The sequence below is a fragment of the Glandiceps talaboti genome, chromosome 23, assembly GCF_964340395.1.
Source record: "Glandiceps talaboti chromosome 23, keGlaTala1.1, whole genome shotgun sequence".
NCBI lineage: Eukaryota > Metazoa > Hemichordata > Enteropneusta > Spengelidae > Glandiceps > Glandiceps talaboti.
In genome coordinates, this window is record NC_135571.1 from 11,921,440 (window position 1) to 11,944,654 (window position 23,215).

General features: G+C 35.1%; 1 protein-coding gene across 1 annotated transcript in view; it reads left to right on the forward strand.

Moving 5' to 3' along the window:
• Nucleotides 1-15,601, forward strand: part of LOC144452743 (prostatic acid phosphatase-like) — a 15,914-nt gene extending 313 nt beyond the window's left edge. The window contains exons 2-10 of the mRNA XM_078143892.1: nt 6,071-6,166; nt 7,053-7,310; nt 8,088-8,186; nt 9,241-9,330; nt 9,671-9,803; nt 10,664-10,758; nt 11,647-11,753; nt 12,443-12,639; nt 13,714-15,601. Coding sequence (XP_078000018.1) covers nt 6,071-6,166; nt 7,053-7,310; nt 8,088-8,186; nt 9,241-9,330; nt 9,671-9,803; nt 10,664-10,758; nt 11,647-11,753; nt 12,443-12,639; nt 13,714-13,841 — 1,203 coding nt within the window. The 3' untranslated portion in view covers nt 13,842-15,601. The remainder of the gene's footprint in view (nt 1-6,070; nt 6,167-7,052; nt 7,311-8,087; nt 8,187-9,240; nt 9,331-9,670; nt 9,804-10,663; nt 10,759-11,646; nt 11,754-12,442; nt 12,640-13,713) is intronic.
• The last annotated feature ends 7,614 nt before the right edge of the window (nt 15,602-23,215 follow it).

Consider the following 23,215-nt stretch of genomic DNA (forward strand, 5'->3'; position numbering starts at 1 on the left):
AATGACGTTATTAGGTATATACGATATTTCAAAAAAATACCATTGCCGGTTAATACTGTTTCGCAACTTCTCACTTCTCCGAATCTATCTATATAAATGACGTAAGGGCGGCCCTTTTTATTTTTCTGTTTCTCATCTCCCGACCGACCCTAATTTGCAGCTCCGACATCAGAAAAAAAAAAGTTTTTTTATTTCCGACCGACCCCTGAGCACAGCAAAATTGTAAGGTTCCCCATGGCGTCTTAGTCCAGTTCTGCCGAGGCCACGACCTTGCGACATTGGCCCCCTAAAATTACAAATGAAGCAATAATTTTCCCACCTTGCGTCGCTTTGGCGCATTCATTTTACGGCAGACATCAAAATTATCTAAGTCCACGGCCGGACCAGGCCAGGCTCTGACTCGACGTGAATCCCACAAGAAGTATACTGACTGCGTAAGGGAATAGAAAGTTTTGTTGACATCATATAAGATACAGTGACAACGCGGCGCAGTTCTATTGTTAACATAAAAATGCCACAAAAAGATCAACTTTGATAAACTTAATCTACAAATTAAAACATTAGATGGATTAGATGAGACGTCGAAATGGACGTCTCTCGTCACATGTTTTGTCTACTGTCACTGTCGTGACCTCTGACCTAATCACTGACGTGTGCGAAACACTGAACTTGCTACCGGAACATCTATCTGCCATGCCACAGCTCAGAAGCCTTCGTGAACCAAATTTATGGGACAGGTTGTGATTTTCATTTGTTGATGGGTTAAATTAAATGAGTACATGTGTATTTTGATTCCGAAAAAGTTGTGTTAGGGGATCGTGTTGCATGATGTTGACAGTGCTAGTGACACATGTGAATGTTGGGCACTGAATCAATGCGTAATCACTGGCATGGCCACTATAGACGGCCGATGCATGTGCGCCCGGTCAGACATGAAGATCGAACTTGTTGTGCAAATCAGAAAACAATTAATGTAATATTTACAGAGCATCCCAACTTTGACTTTGTTGATAGTTTTAGTTAAAGATTCAAGTTCTGAGTTTCAAGGACACCTAATGTCAGCTTTCCGTATCATTGCAAGTTTACGGTACGTAACTATGCTGTCATTTGATATAGCAGGACCAAGTCATGATACACAGCCAGTAACGGTTAATTAATGAAAAAATAAATTATTTTAAAGACTATTATTTGTAAGTTTTTCGTTCACATTTGGTACTTTTTAAAGTCAGGGATTTTTTTTCTTCAAAATGTCATGAATTTGAAGAGGGAATGATAAACACAGCAGTGTACTAACAATTTTAAAAATGAAACAAGTGGTTACCAGTTTAGGATTTAAGTTTTTATTCAATTATATGTTCGCTGTGACTTATTTTGAAGTTGTTCATTGTCCTTGTCTGAAAAAAGGGAATTATAAATTTTAGCACTGCTATTCATTGATATTCAGATTAAAAATTGTGACTACCTGGCTGTCCAATCTTTCTAAACAATATATCATTCATATATATGATTGATACTCACCGAGTTATATATATATATATATATATATATATATATATATATATATATATATATATATTACACACACACACACACATATATATATATATATATATATATATATATATATATATATATATATATATATATATATATATATATATATATATATATATGAATGATATATTGTTTAGAAAGATTGGACAGCCAGGTAGTCATATATATTACATAATCTTAAAATAAACTTAAAATTACATAATCTTAATTGCCTTCTTTTTCTAAGGTGTAATGTGTAGTACACAATTTTCAAAAAATAGCTTACTGGGAACTGTTATTATGAATGGAATTTTTTTATGTTGTTAGGTAATGGTCTATACGTAATGGAATATCTCAGACCACAGTATCTCTATAGTGGTCTGAGATAATTTATATGAATATTTCATAAACAATAATAATTGACCCCACTCCCTGTCAAATGACACCACTTTTTGGAACCAAGGGGCCTGTGTCCCCACTTGTTGGAAACCTTGGCAGAACACCGCCGTCTAACCCCCCCCCCCCCCTCTCACCCACCCACCCACCCAACCCCTTTGTTACGTCAGAGCAGCATGTGTCTTTCATCATGGCAGAAGCCGTTGAGGTTTGATGAGGGACAGGGCTCAAAATTAATACTGTCACGCAGTACATTTTGCTGCAATGCAATAATAGCTCAGAATATTTCCATCATTTTCAAAATTATGCTTAAAATTGGTAAAAGTCATACTGCATTCCTAATTTCTTGACCAGTTTTTAGCTTTAAATCAGTTGTATTATCAGGGAAATGACCGACTCCATAGCGTTTCATGACCCATGACATGCATGACCTTTGAAGACATTCCGATGTTTACAGTATTACTTTTAATTACTTTTAAACAGTAAATCCCAAAGGGGTTCTGAGTTCTAGAAATGTTTGACATGTTATCTGGTGGATTATTTTGACAAGTTCACACTGAAGAAAAATGTTTCATAGAAGTAATGGTTTATATAAATGAAAATTCGTCTAGCACACTGATGACAATCACGTAAGTGTTTCAAAAAGTTACATACTAAAGTTCAAATTGGATAACTTGAAAACATTGTTAGCGATGGCAATGCCACTTTGATTAATAGGACGAATGTATTAGTACTCCTGATAAAATCACACAATAGTTCATGGCTACAGATATACACCCATCAGGATGATAAGTATTTAATCATCTTCTTACAAAGTTGTTCTACAGACTTGTCAACCTTGCTAAAATGAAGGAAAGAGACTTGTAACAAGGAATTCAATAAAGGGAAGAGAAATGAAGTTGTATAGAGACTAACAGGACAGAAAGGACAGAGAATAGAACTGAAAAAATACATTTTTTTTCTTGCCCCCCTTTTTTTTTTATTTCGCCCGCCCGACCCGCCTGACTATGCCATTGGAGATGAGAAACAAACAAAAAAAAAACCTCACCCTAATATATGTGTCGTCAATGCATCGAAAAATAATATAAGTTATAACAGAAACCGAGAACGGAAAAACATTGACTCAGTGACTGGGCAAAGACCGAAGTCTATACATATAGTGCGTAACCAGGTAATCAACTACTGTTCGTCCGATTCTTTCACTTTTACGTTTTACTTCTTCAATATCAACACGTACTCATTCACTCTTGTGCAATAAAACTTGAAAGTGAATAATTCGTATCAGGAACACAAACGTAAGATTACCAATTTAGAGTGACAGTCACAATCACTCACATAAGGTCAGTGACCTTAAGTATAAGGTCACATGCCGACAAATATATATTGTATGATGATGATAAATACATATTCAGGGGGACTGCTTTGGAGGGTATTTTGTATAAATATGCAACTTATAAAGTGGCCATATGGAATATTTATGTTGGTATTCTTAATAAAACAACTTCACATGTTTTTTGCTGTTTTGTACAATGTGAAACATACATATAGCCAAATCTGTGTTTGTAAATCACTACATTACGACAAATTTAAATGTGTCAAAAGTTTTATTAGTGTTCTCCCCAGGTAGATTTGAAGGATGTAGCTAATTTGCATAATTATTTGCATATCAATAACATGGCAATTTGCATAATGGTCAGCATATAACATGCATGTCTTCAACATTGAAACAAACTCAGCCATTTCTCTTCATGTGAAAGTATTATTATTATAATATTGTCATTCAAAAGATTACTAAAACTCAAGGATGGTTGACAAACTGGATGAACACAAGTAAATGTTACTCTGTAGTCTTTCAGTTTGTAAGTTGTAGTTGTGTGTCTGCACCTGGAGTAGACGCTTTCACAGTCCATGGAGCTTTGCGTAAATAACTAAAAAGTGGGTTGTGTGTATGTACCAATATCTACTGCATTAATTGTACTCGAATACTAGTATCTCTTTACTGTGCACTCTCATCCATCACATTGGGCTTACCTTTCGTTGACGTGTTAGTGCGATGCTCCGTGTTAATGCGAAGCCTGGCTTTCGCGTTAACACTGAGCGTCGCACTAACACGTCAACAAAAGGTTAACCCTATGTGATCGATGAGGGTGCACAGTACAGGAATACTAGTATTCGAGTAGATATCGGTACATACAAAACAACCAAAGTTTTAGCTATTTATGCAAAGCTCCAAGGACTGTGAGAGAGTCTATGCCTGGAGTTTTCTGGAGAACAGGTACACTATAAACACTCTCAATGATTTATTAAGTACATTATTTACGCATATTTGCATTCCATTATATGAGGAAGTGAGACATGCATGTCACCGTTGTACAGATTGGACTAAGTAATCATAACTAGTTATAGTTATGAAGTTTGTTAAAAAGTTACTTCCTATATGCATACAAATTTTTGTACACTTCTTTTTTAGTTGTGGCAAATTATTGAGCAATCTGATTAAAATCCGATGTAGATGTCGGTTAATCGTACCGTTGTTATTTTACCTCGGTATTTTTGCTTGACATGACCTTCGTGATACATGTTTACGTTTTCATCGGGATGACGGTCTCCTCTAGAGGAAAGTAAAAAATACTGAGAACTGAGTCCAAAATATATTGACCTTTTCCAAGGCATAATGACCCACCTTAAAAGTTAGGTTTTTGACAAATTTGTTCTCATTTTTACCATATAAAGTTAACTGGAATTTCATAAGTGTCTGATGTTGGCTGAAATTTCCAGCCATGAACTATCACTGGTTAATAGGTCTCTGTGGTTGGCTGGAAATTCAAGCCACACGCCTTAAAAATCACCCATATTATGCACAAAGTTGTGAAGAAAAATACAAAAATGTAGCCTATTTCCACTTTTTTTGTGCATATAATGACCTTGAAATTGACCATTTGGAATGGTCAATGTATTTGGACTCAGTTTGAGGTAAAAGAACAATGAACGATTAGCTGACATCAACAATGGATTTTATTCAGATTGATTATTGGGTGACACATTATAAGTTGTCTTAGCTTATTGTTTTGTCAATTGTTTTAGAAAGACTTAGTAAATTTCATTTTTAGAATCTATAATAAATAGAATTATTATTGAAATTGATGTATGAAGTTTCTATTTTGAAATCTAGAGTGAAACGACTATACAGCTTTCACATCGTGCTGTTGTTGTTGTTGTTGTTGTTTTCTCATCGTAAAACAAATTAGAGTTACCAAGAGATTCTTAAGTGTGGTTTCGTAATAGAAATAAATAAAGCTTAAGTTATTTATTACAAGCAGGAAATGTTACCTTATCAATAATCATGTGACACCACTAACACCTGGTGAAAACATTCAGTCCACTGAAGAAGACAATGGAGTCTAGATGAACTATTTGGACAAGGTAACATTTCCTGCTTGTGATAAAAATAACCTCATTGTATTACGCATAGTAGAGTTGTTTTCTTGGAATGTCTTTCATCATTCAAATGGTGACTTTCACTAGAATACAGGGCACTGCTCTGTGGCAACCATTCAACAAATCTTTGAATGTATTGGGACCAATAAAGATTATCATTAATTCATATATTTTTTGAATAAAGAAGTGATAGATAGTCAACGAGTTTAGGAGGGTTATGTGCCAAATAAACGAGGGGGCATAGCCTTAAAGTTTTTGGCACATAACCCTACCCACATAACCCTACCCATGGAAGTAGGTTCTACTTCCATGCCCTACCGAACGAGGTGTCTATCTTACTTACTAGGTGTGATTGGCTAAAACGGATCTTTTTCAAAATTTTGTGTAATTTGTTGCATACGAATTGAGTGCTGAGTGTAATATAGGTCACAACCGTAAGAAAGAGTGGGTTATGGCTCCATATAACCAACCGAAATCAAGACCTCTGATTGGCCAAGTCGGTCTAGCCGTAGTATAAATATTCATATGATTATACTTGGTAATAACTTTGTATCATTGAAATGCAGTTTGTCTGATTACACATTGTCATGTTACTTTGTTAGTACTTTGTATCCATTTAGTGTATCATCATGTTTCTAATTTACTGTGAAAGTGTTACTGTGTAGCATTTAGGCGTATCTGTCATTTCACTTGTATCGTTTAGGTATATCGTCATGGCGCTAGGGCACCGTTCTACGTCTACCCTACTGATCCGATCACATGGGATTTTTGGACAAGAGGACCAGAACAACTAACAACAGTAAGTTACACACTGTTCAAACATAGAATGTATTGAGATATACCTAGTGAGTGACTAGTGTTATTTATACACACACTTGACTCCTGTATTCAAATGTAATGTAGTACCAAAAACGTAAACATTAACAAATAGGGAACTTGCAATCCAGACTGAGCATGCTCAGATGCAAAGGAGTATGGGATTAGCTGTGGTTATCATAATACCTAATCTGGAGCTACTGATAAAATTAACCTCCCACAATTGTCAGGGTAACTATGAATTGATTATTTGTGGTTATAAACAATATATCAACATTGTTTACAATACTAATTGATTAGTATTTATTATCACATTTCCCATGATGCAACATTCAACATGGCAGGTTTGCAAGTTTACTATTGGCACATGAGTATTTCACATACACAAACACATAAAGTCACAATCATATTGTCATAAAATTTGCTGTTTTGGATAACCATATGTAATATAGAACTGGATGTGGTGTTTGTGCCAATGAGGGTACTCCGTGTATTTGCACTCAAGTTTGACGTGTGTTTTTGACTGCACTTTGACAATTCCCTCTCTTGCTATGCTCATGATGTTACTACTGCAGCCAACACTGCAAGCACTTATAGTACTACCGCAGCCAACACTGCAAGCACTTCTGCAGTACACCACCCTTGTTTTGGATAAATGCATATAATCATAATGGAACTCAATGTGTTGTTTGTGTTAATGTGGGTACTCAGTCATGCATTTGCACTGTTTTTGACTGCACTTTGATAATACACTCTCTCGCTATGCTCATGATGTTACTACCGCAGCCAATGCTGCAAGCACTGCTGCAGTATTGCACACCATACTTGTTGCAGTCATGCATTGTTTTATCCTGTTGTATCATTTACAGAAAGGAATGCAGCAGCAATACGCACTCGGAACTTTCCTTTGGCAACGTTACATGAATGGTACAAATACGGCGATATTAGACAAAACCCAGTATCTACCATCAGATCTAACTGTCAGAAGTAGTGACACTGATAGAACTCTTATGTCAGCACAGGTTAACTTAGCTGCACTCTTACCACCCCATGGAGTTGAAATGTGGAAGAAAGATTTGATGTGGCAACCAATCCCAGTACACACTATACCGAAAGAACAAGATGCTGTAAGTTGTAGTCAACTTTTTTTTCCAAAATACAAATTTTAAAATTGTTTCCTGAAATTTTTGACATTACATTCATCATCAGAAGATACTGTAAAGTTTAACAAAGTCAATGTTTATTTCACACATAAAATTTGTAACAAAGTGAATTCCAAAGTGAATTTCAAATTTTTTTTTGCAAATTAATTCTTGTGCCATACATTTTACTTGGTATTGAGATAGTTTGTATAAGTTGTTAAGGTAGTTCTTTGTTTAAATTTCATCTTGGATATTAGGTTTTAACAGTTTTTAAGGTCTCTCTGTTTTATGTTGGACATTTTTACAGTTTAACCCTTCCTGATGCTTTTTTTCTTTTTTTTGTGTTGTTAAGCGCATTGAGGCTATTGTGTAATGCGCTGATAAGAATGTATTATTATTAATATTATTATTATTATTATTGAAAACCGAGGAATTTATCTACTTATGGAATGAATCTTTGTTTAGGTAGTCGACTATATGATCATTAGATTATACTTATACATGTTGAGTCATGTTTGAATGCACAGGACTATGTCCACAGACTATCAATTCTAGTCATGGGACTACCAGAATTTGCAGCTGGTAGCCCACTCAGGCTACCACTGATTATGTGATGAAGATGGAAGATTTATGGACATGAAAGTATTTTGATAACACATATTCCAATAGAGGAAATCTGTTTTCAATTCAGGAATGTGGGAAACAAAGTTGTATATCCGTATAAACATTACATATTTTCAATTTTTTTTCTGTCACTTTTAGTTATTAAGACAATATATGTATAATTGTTCTGAATGGCAAAAGTTATATGACCAGTACATGGAAGGGGATGAGTACAAAAACATGGTGGCAAAGTATGCTGTAAGTATAACTGTATTTATTTATTTATTTATTTATTTATTTGTTTGTTTGTTTGTTTGTTTGTTTGTATATTACTTAATTACCGAATTATTTATGTACTAGTTATTTATTTGTTTATTTATTATAGTTCCCTAATTATTTAGTTAATTGGTTATTTGTTTGTTTGTTTGTTTATTTAGTTATTGATTAGTTACCTAATTACCTATGTAGTTGTTAGTTGTTTGTTTGTTTATTTATTTATTTATTTGTTTGTTTGTTTGTTTGTTTGTTTGTTTATTTATTTATTTATAACTACTTAGGAGGAAAACTTGGTTGTACAGACCTTGCTAGTTATGTACTGAAAATAGTGGTGTAGAGTGTGTGTCGGTTTATTATTTATTTATTTATTTATTTATTTATTTATTTATTTATTTATTTATTTATAACTACTTAGGAGGAAAACTTGGTTGTACAGACCTTGCTAGTTATGTACTGAAAATAGTGGTGTAGAGTGTGTGTCGGTTTATTATTTATTTATTTATTTATTTATAGTTACTTAGGATAGTGGAAATAGTTGAGTAGAGTTTAATAATCCTTCAGGTAGTATACACAAATATAAATCAAACTTAGTAAATCATAGCTGAAATAGACCTGAATAAATCTGACTTCAGTTGTAGAAGTAGTCTGTATTCAGACGCAGATTACATTTTGTCATATTCCTAAAAAAACTTCTGAAATATGTTTTATTTAAATACTAGATGTGTACAAATACATAACCTATAACATACAATAGTAAGCATGTACAATACTTTACAGAATACCCGCTACTCACTCACTGAGGATTCGAACACCTAAAATATAATCTTGATTTTATGGAACGTCCTATCCTGCACACACCATGTTTAATTCTGTTAATTTCAGCGGCAACAATAGTATTAATGTTAAATTACAAAAAAGTCAAGACGACTGTTGACAGTCTATTGTAGAAGTGGAATTTGAACTGATGATAAGTGGAAGGCTAGTGTCTCCTTCACAAAACTAACATTGACATTTCTGGTGTTTTCCTTAATTAAAGGACTTTGTAGATTATATTGGAAATAAAACTGGAATTCCTGATTTTCCATTTGAAGGAGTTGAAGAAATACATGACACACTGATGTGTGAGGTAAGAATAAAAAAACACAGTGATTTTGAATAACTTGTCACAATTCTTATCTTTGACGTGAGAATTGAAAAAAACTTATAGTGATTTTGATTAAGAATAACTTGTCACAATTCTTATCTTTGACGTGAGAATTAAAAAACTTATAGTGATTTTGATAAAAGGATAATGACTCGTGTCACATTACGGAAACTGCAGTCATGGTGATTTGATGAACGAAGAGGTGATATTGTTTAATAACCTCATCATTCTTTATTGTGATATCTGCTTTATAGAAAGTCCACTTTATATAAACCACACAGAACACAACTATGTAATCCTTATGATGTCATATTTTTTATAGATGGGTGATAATCTAACACATGCTATGCCAGATTGGACAAAAGAAGCTGGTGTGTTTGAAAACCTGACAGATATTACTAACTTTCTGATATACAGTGCCTACAGCACACCTGAGATGATTCGACTGAGAGGAGGTATAACGTACACTGTAGTATCCAGTTGAACTTTTGTTCCAAGCACAGACTTGAAAATTGTTCCAGAAGTTTTTGTCAGCACACTTCAGTCTTTGTCAACAGATTGACCCACTATTTGGTACACATGATCTTATGGACACGTGAGCCTAATAAAGGGGTCTTAGATTCAAAAGTTCAATTCGATGCCATGGTTTACCAACACAGATGAATTTCCATTTCAAGTTACACTGTGCTTTCAATAGGGAACTTAGAAACCCGCCATGTTGAATGTTGCATCATGGGAAATGTGATAAACACTAATCAATTAGTATTGTAAACAATATTGTTACATTGTTTGCAACCACGAATGATCAATTCATAGTCACCCTGACCTTTTTGGGAGGTTTATTTTATCGGTAGCTCCAGATTAGGTATTATGATAACCACAGATAATCCCATAGTCCTTTGTGTCTGAGCATGCTCAGTCTGGATTACAAGTTCCCTATTGCAGTATGAATGATAAAGCACAGTAACAGACTGTTACATCACTGAGCTTGTCCTGATGTAGAATTAGCAATAGTAGTCACAACACATTTAGGGGTTGTCAGCGGCCGAGTTGATAAACCACTCACCTCTTACCACTGCGAGATTAAATGTATGTTATCGTACTTTACATCTAGAATTACACACCCTCAAAAATTGACCCCAAAAATGCAGATTTGCACTCAAATAATTAAAAAGTGTGATTCAGCCTGAAAACAGACGTGATCGAGCAACTCATAGTGACAAGGCCCCTTAGGTCACTCATATTTTCCTTGGTTGAAGAAAGAAGAATATTGGGGTTGATATCTAATCATCTTAATTTCTTTTGCTGATCATAGGAGTTATTCTTGGTCAGTTTGTTGAAAATATGGTCAATAAAACAGAAGGAACGTTGGTACCATATAACACTACAAAGATGTTAATGTATTCGGCAGTAAGTCTTTTATTTTCATTTAAAGGGGAACTTCACTCCCCTAAAGAAGATATTTTCATAAACTTTTAGTTTTGGAGAATCATTCCATTATTTTACAGGGGATCACCACTCCCCTAAAGAAGATATTTTCATAAACTTTTAGTTTTGGAGAATCATTCCATTATTTTACAGGGGATCACCACTCCCCTAAAGAAGATATTTTCATAAACTTTTAGTTTTGGAGAATCATTCCATTATTTTACAGGGGATCACCACTCCCCTAAAGAAGATATTTTTATAAACTGGGTTTTGGAGAATCATTCCATTATTTTACAGGGGAACACCACTCCCCTAAAGAAGATATTTTCATAAACTTTGGGTTTTGGAGAATCCGTTCATGATTTCACCTCACATAGATTTTATGCAATTACCAAGAAATATAAAATTTAAACTCCATTTCACCTTCATTGTTCACAGAGTGTGTCACTGCCCAATTCAAACAATCAACACCAAGTGTGGTATCTGATAACAGGAGGTCATAAAATACAAGCTGCCAATATCTAGACTGAGTAAAGTTGACCTTACTAGAAACACTAGTTTTATAGACAATCTTGCAGTACAACCTTAGACTGAAATTGAACACATGACATCTATTTTACAACCTCCTGTTATCAGATATCACACTTGGTGATGATTGTTTGAATTGAACTTTCCAAAAAGTGTAATTGTTTATATACAGGGGTCTAATCAATTGAGTTTATCTTGAAAATCACAGTTACACGCCGGTCATGTGAATTTCATTGTAGAGCAGACTGTCATCTGCATATAAGTGAAATTGACACACATATGCATTGGTTGAACAATTAATATTCATGACTTTATCTAAAGGTAGTTATTTTCATCTTTCAGCACGATGTAACAATCACAGGACTCTTAGTATCAATGAATTTATCAGATGGTAGAATACCGCCCTTTGCAGCTTGTGTTATGGTTGAATTGTATGAGGAGACTGATGGGTAGGTTTTGTTGAGACATTATTAAATTGATAACATCTCAATCATACTTATGACTTGTACCAATACATCACATTTCAAGTTCCCATGTAGAGCAATACTGCATATGCATGCATATATGTACATACACATGCACGCACATGCATACATACATACATACATACATACATACATACATACATACATACATACATACATACATATACACACACACATCGTACGTACGTACGTACGTACGTACGTACATACATACACACACACATACGTACGTATGTACATACATATGCATGTACACATACGTACATACGTAGGTGCATACACACACACACACCCACACACATGCACGCACGCACGCACGCACGCACGCACACACACACACACACACACACACACACACAAACATACATACACACACACACACACACACACACACACACACACACACACACACACACATACATACATACATACATACATACATACATACATACATACATACATACATACATACAGAAATTTGCCATTCCTATACTACAACAGAAACTTAGCCTGTCTAGGGTTGTACTATTAAAATTATAAGTAGTCCACTTATAAAACCATTTTCTTTTCAAACAAAATTGTTTTGAAATGTGAGTTGATCAGTTTGTTCACACCATTTCCTGTGAGTATACATGTTAACTTTTGTTTTTCAGGAGTTATACTGTAGAGATCCACTATCGAAATGGTACCGATCCTGAAGACATGTCTCAGGTACCATTCAAACTGACTGTACCAGGATGCAGTGCTTTCCAATGCCCTTTGTCTGAATTTTTACACTTGGTTAAGGGGGCCTATCCTGATGACATCATCAAAGAATGCACCAATGAGACGCCACAAATTTTCAGAATAGGTGAGTTAATTTATAGTAGGCTATTTTTAATGTTTCATGACCCTTATCCATGGAGTCATGATGGTCAGATGGTTCGAGTGGGCGGTTTTGAATTCGCGATTTGCCAGTTCAAGCTTCGTAGCTACAATTTGTGTCTGGATGACGTCCTTGGGCATGATTCAAACCACCACTATGAACTAGTGAACCCAGAGGTTGTCATGTGATTAATACAAGTGTACTAAGGACAGAAGTAAGTCTGACTGGACTTTTCCTTTAATTTGATAGCACTAATCAATACAAGTGTACTAAAGACAGAAATAAGTCTGACTGGACTTTTCCTTTAAGTTGATAGCAGTAATCAATACATGTGTACTAAAGGCAGAAATAAGTCTGACTGGACTTTTCCTTTAAGTTGATAGCAGTAATCAATACATGTGTACTAAAGGCAGAAATAAGTCTGACTGGACTTTTAGTTTAAGTTGAAAGCAGTAATCAATACAAGTGTACTAAAGGTAGAAATAAGTCTGACTGGACTTTTACTTTAAGTTTACAGCAGTAGTCAATACAAGTGTACTAAAGGTAGAAATAAGTCTGACTGGCTTTTCCTTTAAGTTGATAGCAGTAATCAATACAAGTGTACTAAAGAAAGAAATAAGTCTGACTGAACTTTTCCTTTAAGTTGATAGCAGTAATCAATACAAGTGTACTAAAGGTAGAAATAAGTCTGACTGGACTTTTCCTTTAAGTTGATAGCAGTAATCAATACAAGTGTACTAAAGGTAGAAATAAGTCTGACTGGACTTTTCCTTTAAGTTGATAGCAGTAATCAATACAAGTGTACTAAAGGTAGAAATAAGTCTGACTGGACTTTTCCTTTAAGTTGATAGCAGTAATCAATACAAGTGTACTAAAGGTAGAAATAAGTCTGACTGGACTTTTCCATTAAGTTGATAGCAGTAATCAATAAGCATGTCTCATCATATTCTGTACTTCAACCTCATAAAACGCAGGAATATGACGAACTTATTATGTCAAGTACAATACGAGTTTCTCTCATAATTAACACTTTTCCTTTTTGTTATTTTCTTTCCAAAGCATTAATCGCTGGAGTGTCTGCAGTATTGGCTGTTGTCATTCTTACGACTATCACCTGTATTTGCTGTAAACTTCGGAAGAAGAACCCCTATGCAAGAGCCTTAGATGATGACTACACCACTGCGTGACCAACTGAAATGTCATCTCCCAGAAGTAACTAAATACAAAAACTAGTTTGTTTGTTATTTCTTTATCCACTGCATATGAGTAAAGAAATAACAAACATCAATTTCTATGCACATGCTCAGTTGTGCCTTTACAAGGTCTTTGCTAAGATTTCAATACCTTGGTAACAAAAAACTGGTAACATTTACATGATTTTGTGTATTTTTAGCCAAAGTACTTTAGGAAAATCCTGTTTATTATGTTTATCACCTTTTTTTAAGAGATTATCCTCAGGGAGAAAACCTGTGGCAGCTGAAGTATATTTGCTAAGGTATAATAGGCCATTGCAGACTGCAAACAGGAAATTGAGAATACAGCGCCCTCGCTCAAATTGGGGGGTATCATCACCTCATTGTACCGCTTTGTTCCTTGGTATTCTGTAGAAGTGTAAATCAGAGATGTTTTTTGCAATGTTCAGACATCGAGGAAAGCAGCAGTGCTCTATGATTAACTGAGTAACCTATACCATGTATACCCCCAAGGTACACACAGACAGGAAGTAGAGCACCACCATGACAAATTTTGGAAAGGCCTGTTGAATACACAGGATATATCCTTCAGCCAATCATAAACAAACAACAGAGAGAAGTGCAAAAATGCTTAATTTCAAATTAAAACTTTCTGAACAATCGGGATTTCCCATATGTTTCCAAACAGCACTCCTAGAGGCCAAAATATGCAATCTTTTGTTTTTATGATAATCCAGTGTTTTCAATTGCCACAATTGAATTCTTCTAAGCTCAAAGATCTACTTTTCATTGGCTTCTGTTAGCTAAGCTAAGTGATTGTTAAGTGTGTAATTTTGAAATCAAGATGACCGACCATCAAGGCAGAACTGAAATTATTTATCTGAGGTTCAGTCAAGTTTTGGAAAGTGGTGGATCGCTGAAAATACTAAGAAAACTATTCAAAAGTTTAAAGTTTGATATCGTACAAACAGAAAAAGAAATTTGTCATGGATAATCATGAGTAATCACAAATAATGATAGGTAATCAGATGATATATGCATAGTAATGTTTCAGTATATGGAGTGATATGCTACTGTATGCGATGATCATGACACTCAGTTTTGGTACATAATCTGCTTCTGAACAGCACCCCTTGTGGCCAAAGTGTTAAATCTTTTGTCTTTCTGATAAAAGTGACTGGCGTAATAGCTAATATCTTGATACAGCCCAGTTCTTATAGAGAAAAATGTTTCCAAACAGCATTCCCAGTGGCCAGAGTATGCAATCTTTTGTTTTTCTGATACTGGCCCACGGCATAACAGCGAAATATCTTGATATATGCAAACAGTACTCCCAGTGATCAAAGTAGGCAGTCTTTTGTTTTTCTGATAACTGGCCCACGGCATAATAGCAAAATATCTTGATATATGCAAACAGCACCCCCAGTGGCCAGTGGCCAGTGGCCAAAGTATGCAATCTTTTGTTTTTCTGATAACTGGTCTATGGCATATTGATAGGGAATGCCAATAATGATAACTGGACTATGGCATAATAGCAAGATAACTTGATACATCCTGATTTGTATACAATTGCACTCCAAGTGGCCAAAATATACAATCTTTTGTTTTTTTCTCAGCTGGAATATGGCATCTTGCAAGAGATTGCAATAATACTAATTAATGTTAGTGAAAAGAAAATCAATGCCATGGCTGAACATATACAAGAATGACTGTAAATATAACCAAACATTATGGCTGAATTTGTAAGTTTTAACCAGGTATGTATATTATCATTAAAAACAGTTCAACTGATTTTAGTAAAGTGCATTTTATTTTTTGGAACAAACACACACATTCTTAGAGATGCACACCCTCACATGTTCACAAATACATACATACACAGACAGATACACACACACACACACACACACACAAATACGCACACTTAGGTTGTCACTACTCGTCTATTGACTAATATTGACAAAGGCCCCTTAGGTCATATAGAAATAGAGCTGCAATTATATGTTATTTCCAAATATTTTTCTTTGTTCACCAAGGAAAATACAAGTGACTTAAGGGGCCTAAATTGTCACTATGAGTCGCTAGACGAGTAGTGACAACCCTTAGGTCACGAGTATTTTCCAGCTGAATATAGAAAAGTATTGGAGAATAACATACTTATACCAGTGCCAGTAATATCAAAGAAAAAATCGGGGAAACAATGTTGAACGTTTTGACTCTATTTCAAACAATTTTGAACGTTTTGACTCATATTTCAAACACAGCAGAACAGTGATGTAGACACACATTGTTGTGACATAGTTCTCTCTCAGTTTTGAGAAGAAAGGTGCGATTAGATTTATGTTTCACTTTTTTGACAGTCAGAATGGTTTGATATTTGCTTGGGGGCTTCATACACACAGCTGGCTTGAAAGCAGCAACTGGAACATATAAAAATATATAATAGATATAGTTAGGTATTATCGTATGACCTTCACAGTATTGCATCATATGGTGGTGAACAGATTTATGCAGCTGTACATACAGTATGGTGAAATATTATTATTATTATTATTTATCTTTATTTTGGGAGAGAAAACGCAAAAACGCTCATAAACATCCCATAGATAAAAACTATACATAAAAAACAGCATTTTAAAAGAAGTAGGACTTTAAAAAGACAAACTGACAAATACACACATGAACAAATAAAAGCATTTAAAAATACAAAAATATAACCAATCAAATTGACTTTTTGGTCTGTACCCAAAATCAAATCAGCCCCCCCCCCCCCCCCCCCCCCACATTTCAACTTATTACTATATTACGTATAGATAAAATCAACCTCTAATTAACATTTACAATATCTAATTATTGGTATTTTAACAATTTTCAATGAATATATTGTTGGTTGTCTGATCAGAAAATAATACTCCAGTTACAGCTAGTACTGGTTTAAAATTTACATACATTTTTTTTCTAAACTTTCCAATATATATTTCCTTTTCATTTTGGTGTGTGTATGGTATGGTGTGTTTGTGGTTTTGTGATGTGTTTTTTTTTGTTTTTCTCTGAACCTAACATCAATGTTTTAATGATAAATTTAGTTGATTATTTTCCCTTCGAACACAAAGTGATGCTTGACTGAATATGGAAAATAGTTGTTTATTGAAGCAGATCGTCTGTTGAAAATTGAATTATGAGATGCATTATGTACAATGTAAGTCAACCACATCGAAATGTTGTCATGATTTCCATGGAAACAGAATATTGTTTTTCATGGCAAAGATCTGAAATACATGGAGGTGTTAAAAGTCAAGGCGCTTTCAGGACAGTTGTCGACCAAAATATATATATTTGTTTGTTTGTCTGTTTGTTTATGAAACATCAATACATATTTTTGAAAATAGGGCAGTGACCTACTTAACCCTTTCAGGACTAGAAACTTTCCTGCCAAAATTTTTGAACAAAAATTCTTGTTTCTCTGTAATTTTTGGAAAAAGATCAACTTTATTTTAGACCAGAATTCAAGAAATATTACTTCCCAATGAAGTAATATTCTTAAATTTTAGAAAATGTTCTTACAATCAAGTTTCTATTTATTCCAATGTCGTCTCTAGGAATGAAAGGGTTAAATAACAGCCGCAAAGTTGAACCAAGTACATCACTACTTTAATAATGTAATGAAATCGCTGAAGTGAAGAATTTTAATGGTTTATATATTAATTGTTTTGTTTAATCAAAATCATAGCTAGCCAGCCCTTTGAAAGTTACTTTGAAATTCCAGTGTCACGTGCCTGTTTTCGTTGCCATGACAATACCCAAAACAAAGGATGTTGAAATGATTATAATAACCAACAATATCAGAAACTATCTAGTTGTGAGCTGGCTGCATATGAAGTACTAGAGATGTTCACCGCCTGTCTTAAAATGTTTTTGTTGAAATTGTCACAGTTTTCTCTACTACTAGGGATTCTTGTTCAATCAGGTGGGTACATTTTATCCAAACTTTTCTTTCTAAAAATTGTTTTGTTTGTTTGTTTTGTGTTTGTTTGTTTGTTTGTTTGCCGTTTGTTTGTTTGGTTTGTTTGTTTGTTGTGTTGTTTGTTTGTTTGTTTGTTTGTTGCTGGGGGTAATTCTTTCTGCATTGAAACTACTCCTAGTAATCAGTGAAGCATACTTTACCATCAGTTGCCGCTCTAGGCAGAACTCAAACTTGACAATGTAATTTACTAAATTGTCAAGGAAACTCCTGTAAGATATGTTGTGTTGTTCAGCCCTATGAGGAGAGGTAGCTGATAACGTGGTACAAATGTCGTATGTTACAGACTAAACCTTGTTATTCCCACAAATTGGCTGACAACACCCGAAAACAATGTCTAATACCGTCAAAAGTAAACATTATACTAAAATCATTTGAACGTGATTTTATGGCAGAAATTTCATCTCTAGTAAACAGACTTATTAGCACAACTGAACAGATAAGGTTCCAGTAGTGCTATGGGCATGATGTGGTGTCTGTCTGTGTGTGTGTGTGTGTGTGTGTGTGTGTGTGTGTGTGTGTGGATGACAAACTCAAAAACTGCTGGACTGATTGCCTTAGTATTTTGTGGGGACATCACTCTTGATGGGTGTCTAGTTGGGAAATTTGAGTTCATGTATATGTGCCAACTTTGCGGTGCATTTTCTAGCGTTTTGGTCTAAAATGGAGCCTGGGGTTTTTTGCTGAAAAGTCTAAATGGGACCACTTTGCATTAATTTCAATTTTGCTTGGTCTAAAATGTGGTCCATTGTCCTCTACCAAATCATAGCTGCCATTAATTGACCCAAAATGTTACCATGTAAGGAAAATGTATTTAGGTCTAAACTTTCCTATTTTAAAAACCTGTAATGGTCTAAAAGTGGGGCCTCGCTTTCAAGCACTGGCCACACACCCCTACCAGAGCTGGCTACTCAGTGTACGTATATTAAGATGGATTACAATTACTCCATAAAGTAGTTGCATTGTTGGAGGATGAACTTCAAGTGTACATGCAAAGGTTGATAATTTTTTTCGTAATTATGTTTATTTTGCCATAAAAATAAATGAAATTGCATTCATACCTCTAAATATTGTGCGCATTGGCAAGAAAGTCGCAAAAATACTTGCCCCCTTAATCCCCTGTGCTTCGACTAACTTCGGCACCTCAACCAGCTCACGAAAGGTGTCGAGGTCCCACGTTTTACAAAAGCCTTCTAAGCCTTTGTGTAATGTTTACTAATGAATTACGCTTGCCATATAGTATAATCTGTAACTGTACATATTGTTGGGTACCAGTTTAGTCTTCCTACAAGTTCCTTGGCAGCAGCCGCAGTGAAACGATCACCCTACACACATTTCGGAGTGATATAACTGGATAGGTAATAATGGGTAAAGGCAGTTGAAATCACGTAAAAACTGGACAGTGATGCCATACAGTGAAAGCCAGTAAATGTTATCGGGGCCGGGGTTCTCCACACCACCGGTGTCGCCATGATCAAAGCAAAAAAAGGAAGACAAATAAAATAATTTGAAATGATGTTTTCAAGAAAGCAAGTTAGCTTCATAAAATATTTTCACTACAATAGCATTTGTTTTTAAACAATGCGTAGTCCAATTGTATGTTTTGATTTCCACGTTGCTGGGAGTCGATCGTTTTCATCGTGATACATCACATGTACATCGTCGGAATCATATCAAAGTAAAAAGACGCAACGCTTATTATAATGTAGTCTTGCTGCTAGACGTTCGGGCTTTCTTTCGATGCTATAACTATAAGCGAACGAAGTTCGCATGTGAGGGCCTGCCCGAACTCGGATCTTCCATCCTCGATAGCGTTGTTCGGCTGTATGTCGTATTTTATCGGAAGAACATCCGAGGGCTAGCTGATAGACTAATTATAATGTTGCTATTTTTGTTTCCATTGTTTTGTGTACCTGAACAATTACTGTGTCACGCCAATCACATGTCAAAAATGGATGGACACAGCAAAGTACAGCCAGTACTAAGCTTCACGCTCCCAAGTCAAATAACTTCCACAACGTAAGACATGTCTATCCATAATAAACTCAAACAAAAATGGTCGGAGACAATACACAATACACCACAGTATGGCCGGCTTCAGTGAACATGGGCCTTGCTTTGAAAGAAGATGAAACCACTTCATGTCACTTTGTGGATGTTAATGAACGCAGTAAAAAATGAAATAAAGTACGTGTACACATAGCTTTCAAGAGGGATGGTTATCCAACAAAACTTTCTGCTCTAACGAATTTGTGGGTCTACTTTCGCGAAGATTTTGAGTGGTCATAGATCGAATGTACTGTTACTACATATGCTACATTTGAACAACTTGAGAGAATATTATGGGGAACTCTTGAAGCCATTCTCATTCGATCTCTGTATGTTTGATGGGTATGGAAATATTAGATAATTTTCGTATCGATTGCATTGTCTGCAGGAGCTGTTTTCCACCCATTGAATAGTAATATCAACAAAGGACGCTGATAACAGCCTTCACTTTATGTAAACAACACGGCTTCACTAGGACATAAACAATACGCGGTATAAGACAGCAAGGCATAGTCAGAAAACAAGCACTAAACTTGCATGTTGGATATTTAAACACAGGTATACTATTACATATAATGTGTACTAGCCATGACGACATTTGTCTGTGAAATTTACATCGGAAAAAAACTTATAAAGCAGTGTCATTCAGTCTCTGTGGTTGACCACACCTTCCTCACTCATTCACTACCAGAGGAACTATCAATTTGCTAGCGGTCGGTTCGAATGAATTTGGCTAAATCACACCATCAGATGTTAATGCTGGAGTGTATTGCTCTACGCTTGAGGAATTTGACCAATGTTCAACGTCAGGTTCTGGCGAAAACGGGTTTTAAAGTTGACCTTCTGGTTCGACCATAATGGCTTTGCATGTAAAGATACACTGACAAACGCATTTGTATTCCTGCATTGACGTCATAAAGTTCCAAATCCTGTTCTATCTATATGCAAATGAGGGGTACTTACCTGAAGGTGCTCTGTGGCTGAGCAGAGAGTGCCTCATTTTTCGCGCAATTTCTCGTGTTAGAATTATATTGTACTATTACAAACCCGATTTCCTTTATTTTTATGGCAAAATAAACATAATTACGAAAAAAAAAGTATGTACCTTTGCATGTACACTTTAAGTTAACCTGTAATGTGTATAGGCAATTAGTGTTTGTTTAAAATTAATAGTAATTTTGATTACTAATAGTCTGCAAGTGTGTTGTTGACAGTACAGTAAATCATTATTGTCATGGTTGACTGGTCAATTGAAAATCGAAAGTTAGTTCTAGTTACAATTCGCATACACAGGGATTGTTAGAACAACTCGACTATATTTTCCTAAAATTTCCTCTGAATAAAAATAGTTCAAAATAATTACCATTTGTCATTCATATGGTCACATTATGAGGTGTCTAATATTTATTAAAAGATAGATAAAAACTTTGAACTTAATTTCTCTAAATATAGAATTAGTCTCACTGCCTTGAGCTAAAGAATTGGCAGGAGTAACAAACAAAATTATACCACACTTTAGTACTTTCTCAACAAGGCTCATGGTTTTAAATACACAAAACATGGAGAGGTTTCAACTCAGAACTAAATGCTACAATTTTTTTTCAGTCCGCCATAGTTCGGAAAAAAACCACATGAAACTTTTAATATACTGCCAGAGATAAGGCTACTAATAACTCAGTACTGGTATATGTATCATTGGGCTAACAATAAAGTAGTTCCAAAAATCATCACACACATATATGGTACACGCCAAATTGGGTGAATTCGAACAAAAACATGGGTTTCAAACTGTTATCATTCCATATCACGACAACTCGTGTCTGCGTGTCTGTTTTTGTTGTAAAGTGGAATTGTTATTATTATATTGTTTTTAAAAGCCATCTTGTAAAGGCTCACTGCACATGAATACCGCAGGTGTGTCAAAATGTGTGATTAAATTTTTATATAATTATTAGCGTAAAGCAGGCATGAACATTTACACATCCCAAAGGATAATTAATTAACTAATTCAATTATTGAATTAGCTCCAGGTACAAGCTGGACACGATTGACCTGGCTAAGAGCTTTGTCATATGATAAATAGAGGGTTAGTGTGCTACTGTAGATCTGTGCTGGGGGTAATATTTGTAAAGTGCTTTTAGGAATAATCTTTGCATCCCCACCCCCAACCCTATCACCACCCTCACCCCAAAACCCAACCACCCCACCCAATAACTTGGGCAACGATAGCAGTGAGAAAAAATAGTGTGAACAGATATTCATGAGAATACCCTTTGCCATATTTGGGCAAATCATGCCGGGTGTGATACAGACAAGTATTGGCAATGCATTAGTTGGATGTGTGACTGTGCTCTCTTGATTAAATTCCATTGGAAGCAATGCTGGGCATGGTAAATCATTGTATATAGTAATTGTTTGAATTTCTTCGTCATAGATGTTTCAGCACGATTTCTGAGGTCAACTACTCAAATATTCACTGATCACACCACCGCTCGTACAGACTGTGAGGGTCAAGGCCTAGTACTTGTGAAAGACACAGACATTGTCAAACATCAAAAGATTGCAGCCTATATAATTGGTATCTCTTATAAATCAAGTTGGCTTGATGCACAATTTGATAGTGGTACTAGCACTGTAACTACAAATGATGGACAAATTCTGACCTATACTCCTTTTGATGTCGACTTCGGCGAACCAAATGGTGACGGACCTTGTTTATACATGACGTAAGTAGAACTTACTATAGTCCCATTGATATGCAAATAAGAAGTACTTCCATGATGAGGAGCTCTGTGGAGGATGGGCTTGGAGTGAAATTTTACACTCAATTTTTCACCTTAGAGGATTTTTACTGTCACAAAACTGTTTTTTTCTTTATTAATATGGTAAAATAAATGTAACAAGCTAAACAATTTAATATGTACTGTAATACAATGTCCAATTATTTGTGCACTTTCAATGCATAGTTTGAGCCTTTTAAACTATCAAAATCTTGGAGTGTTTTTATGGGTTTTATTATGCACCAATGTACTCTACACTAGAACACATCAAAGCTGACAAAACAGAATGTTTAGCATATATATAACAAAGATTGTAACATTCTATGATTTTAGATATTAACATCTCAACTGACAGTTCCCTGAAGCTGCAGTGAGTACAAAGAAATGTTTCTGTTTAAATTTCTGTAGATGTGTATTGGAGAGTGGAGCATGTGTGTGGAGTGATAGTGACTGTTTAAGTTGGAGAGAATATATATGTGAAGCTGTGGGTAAGTTTGATATGACACTAGAACTATCCA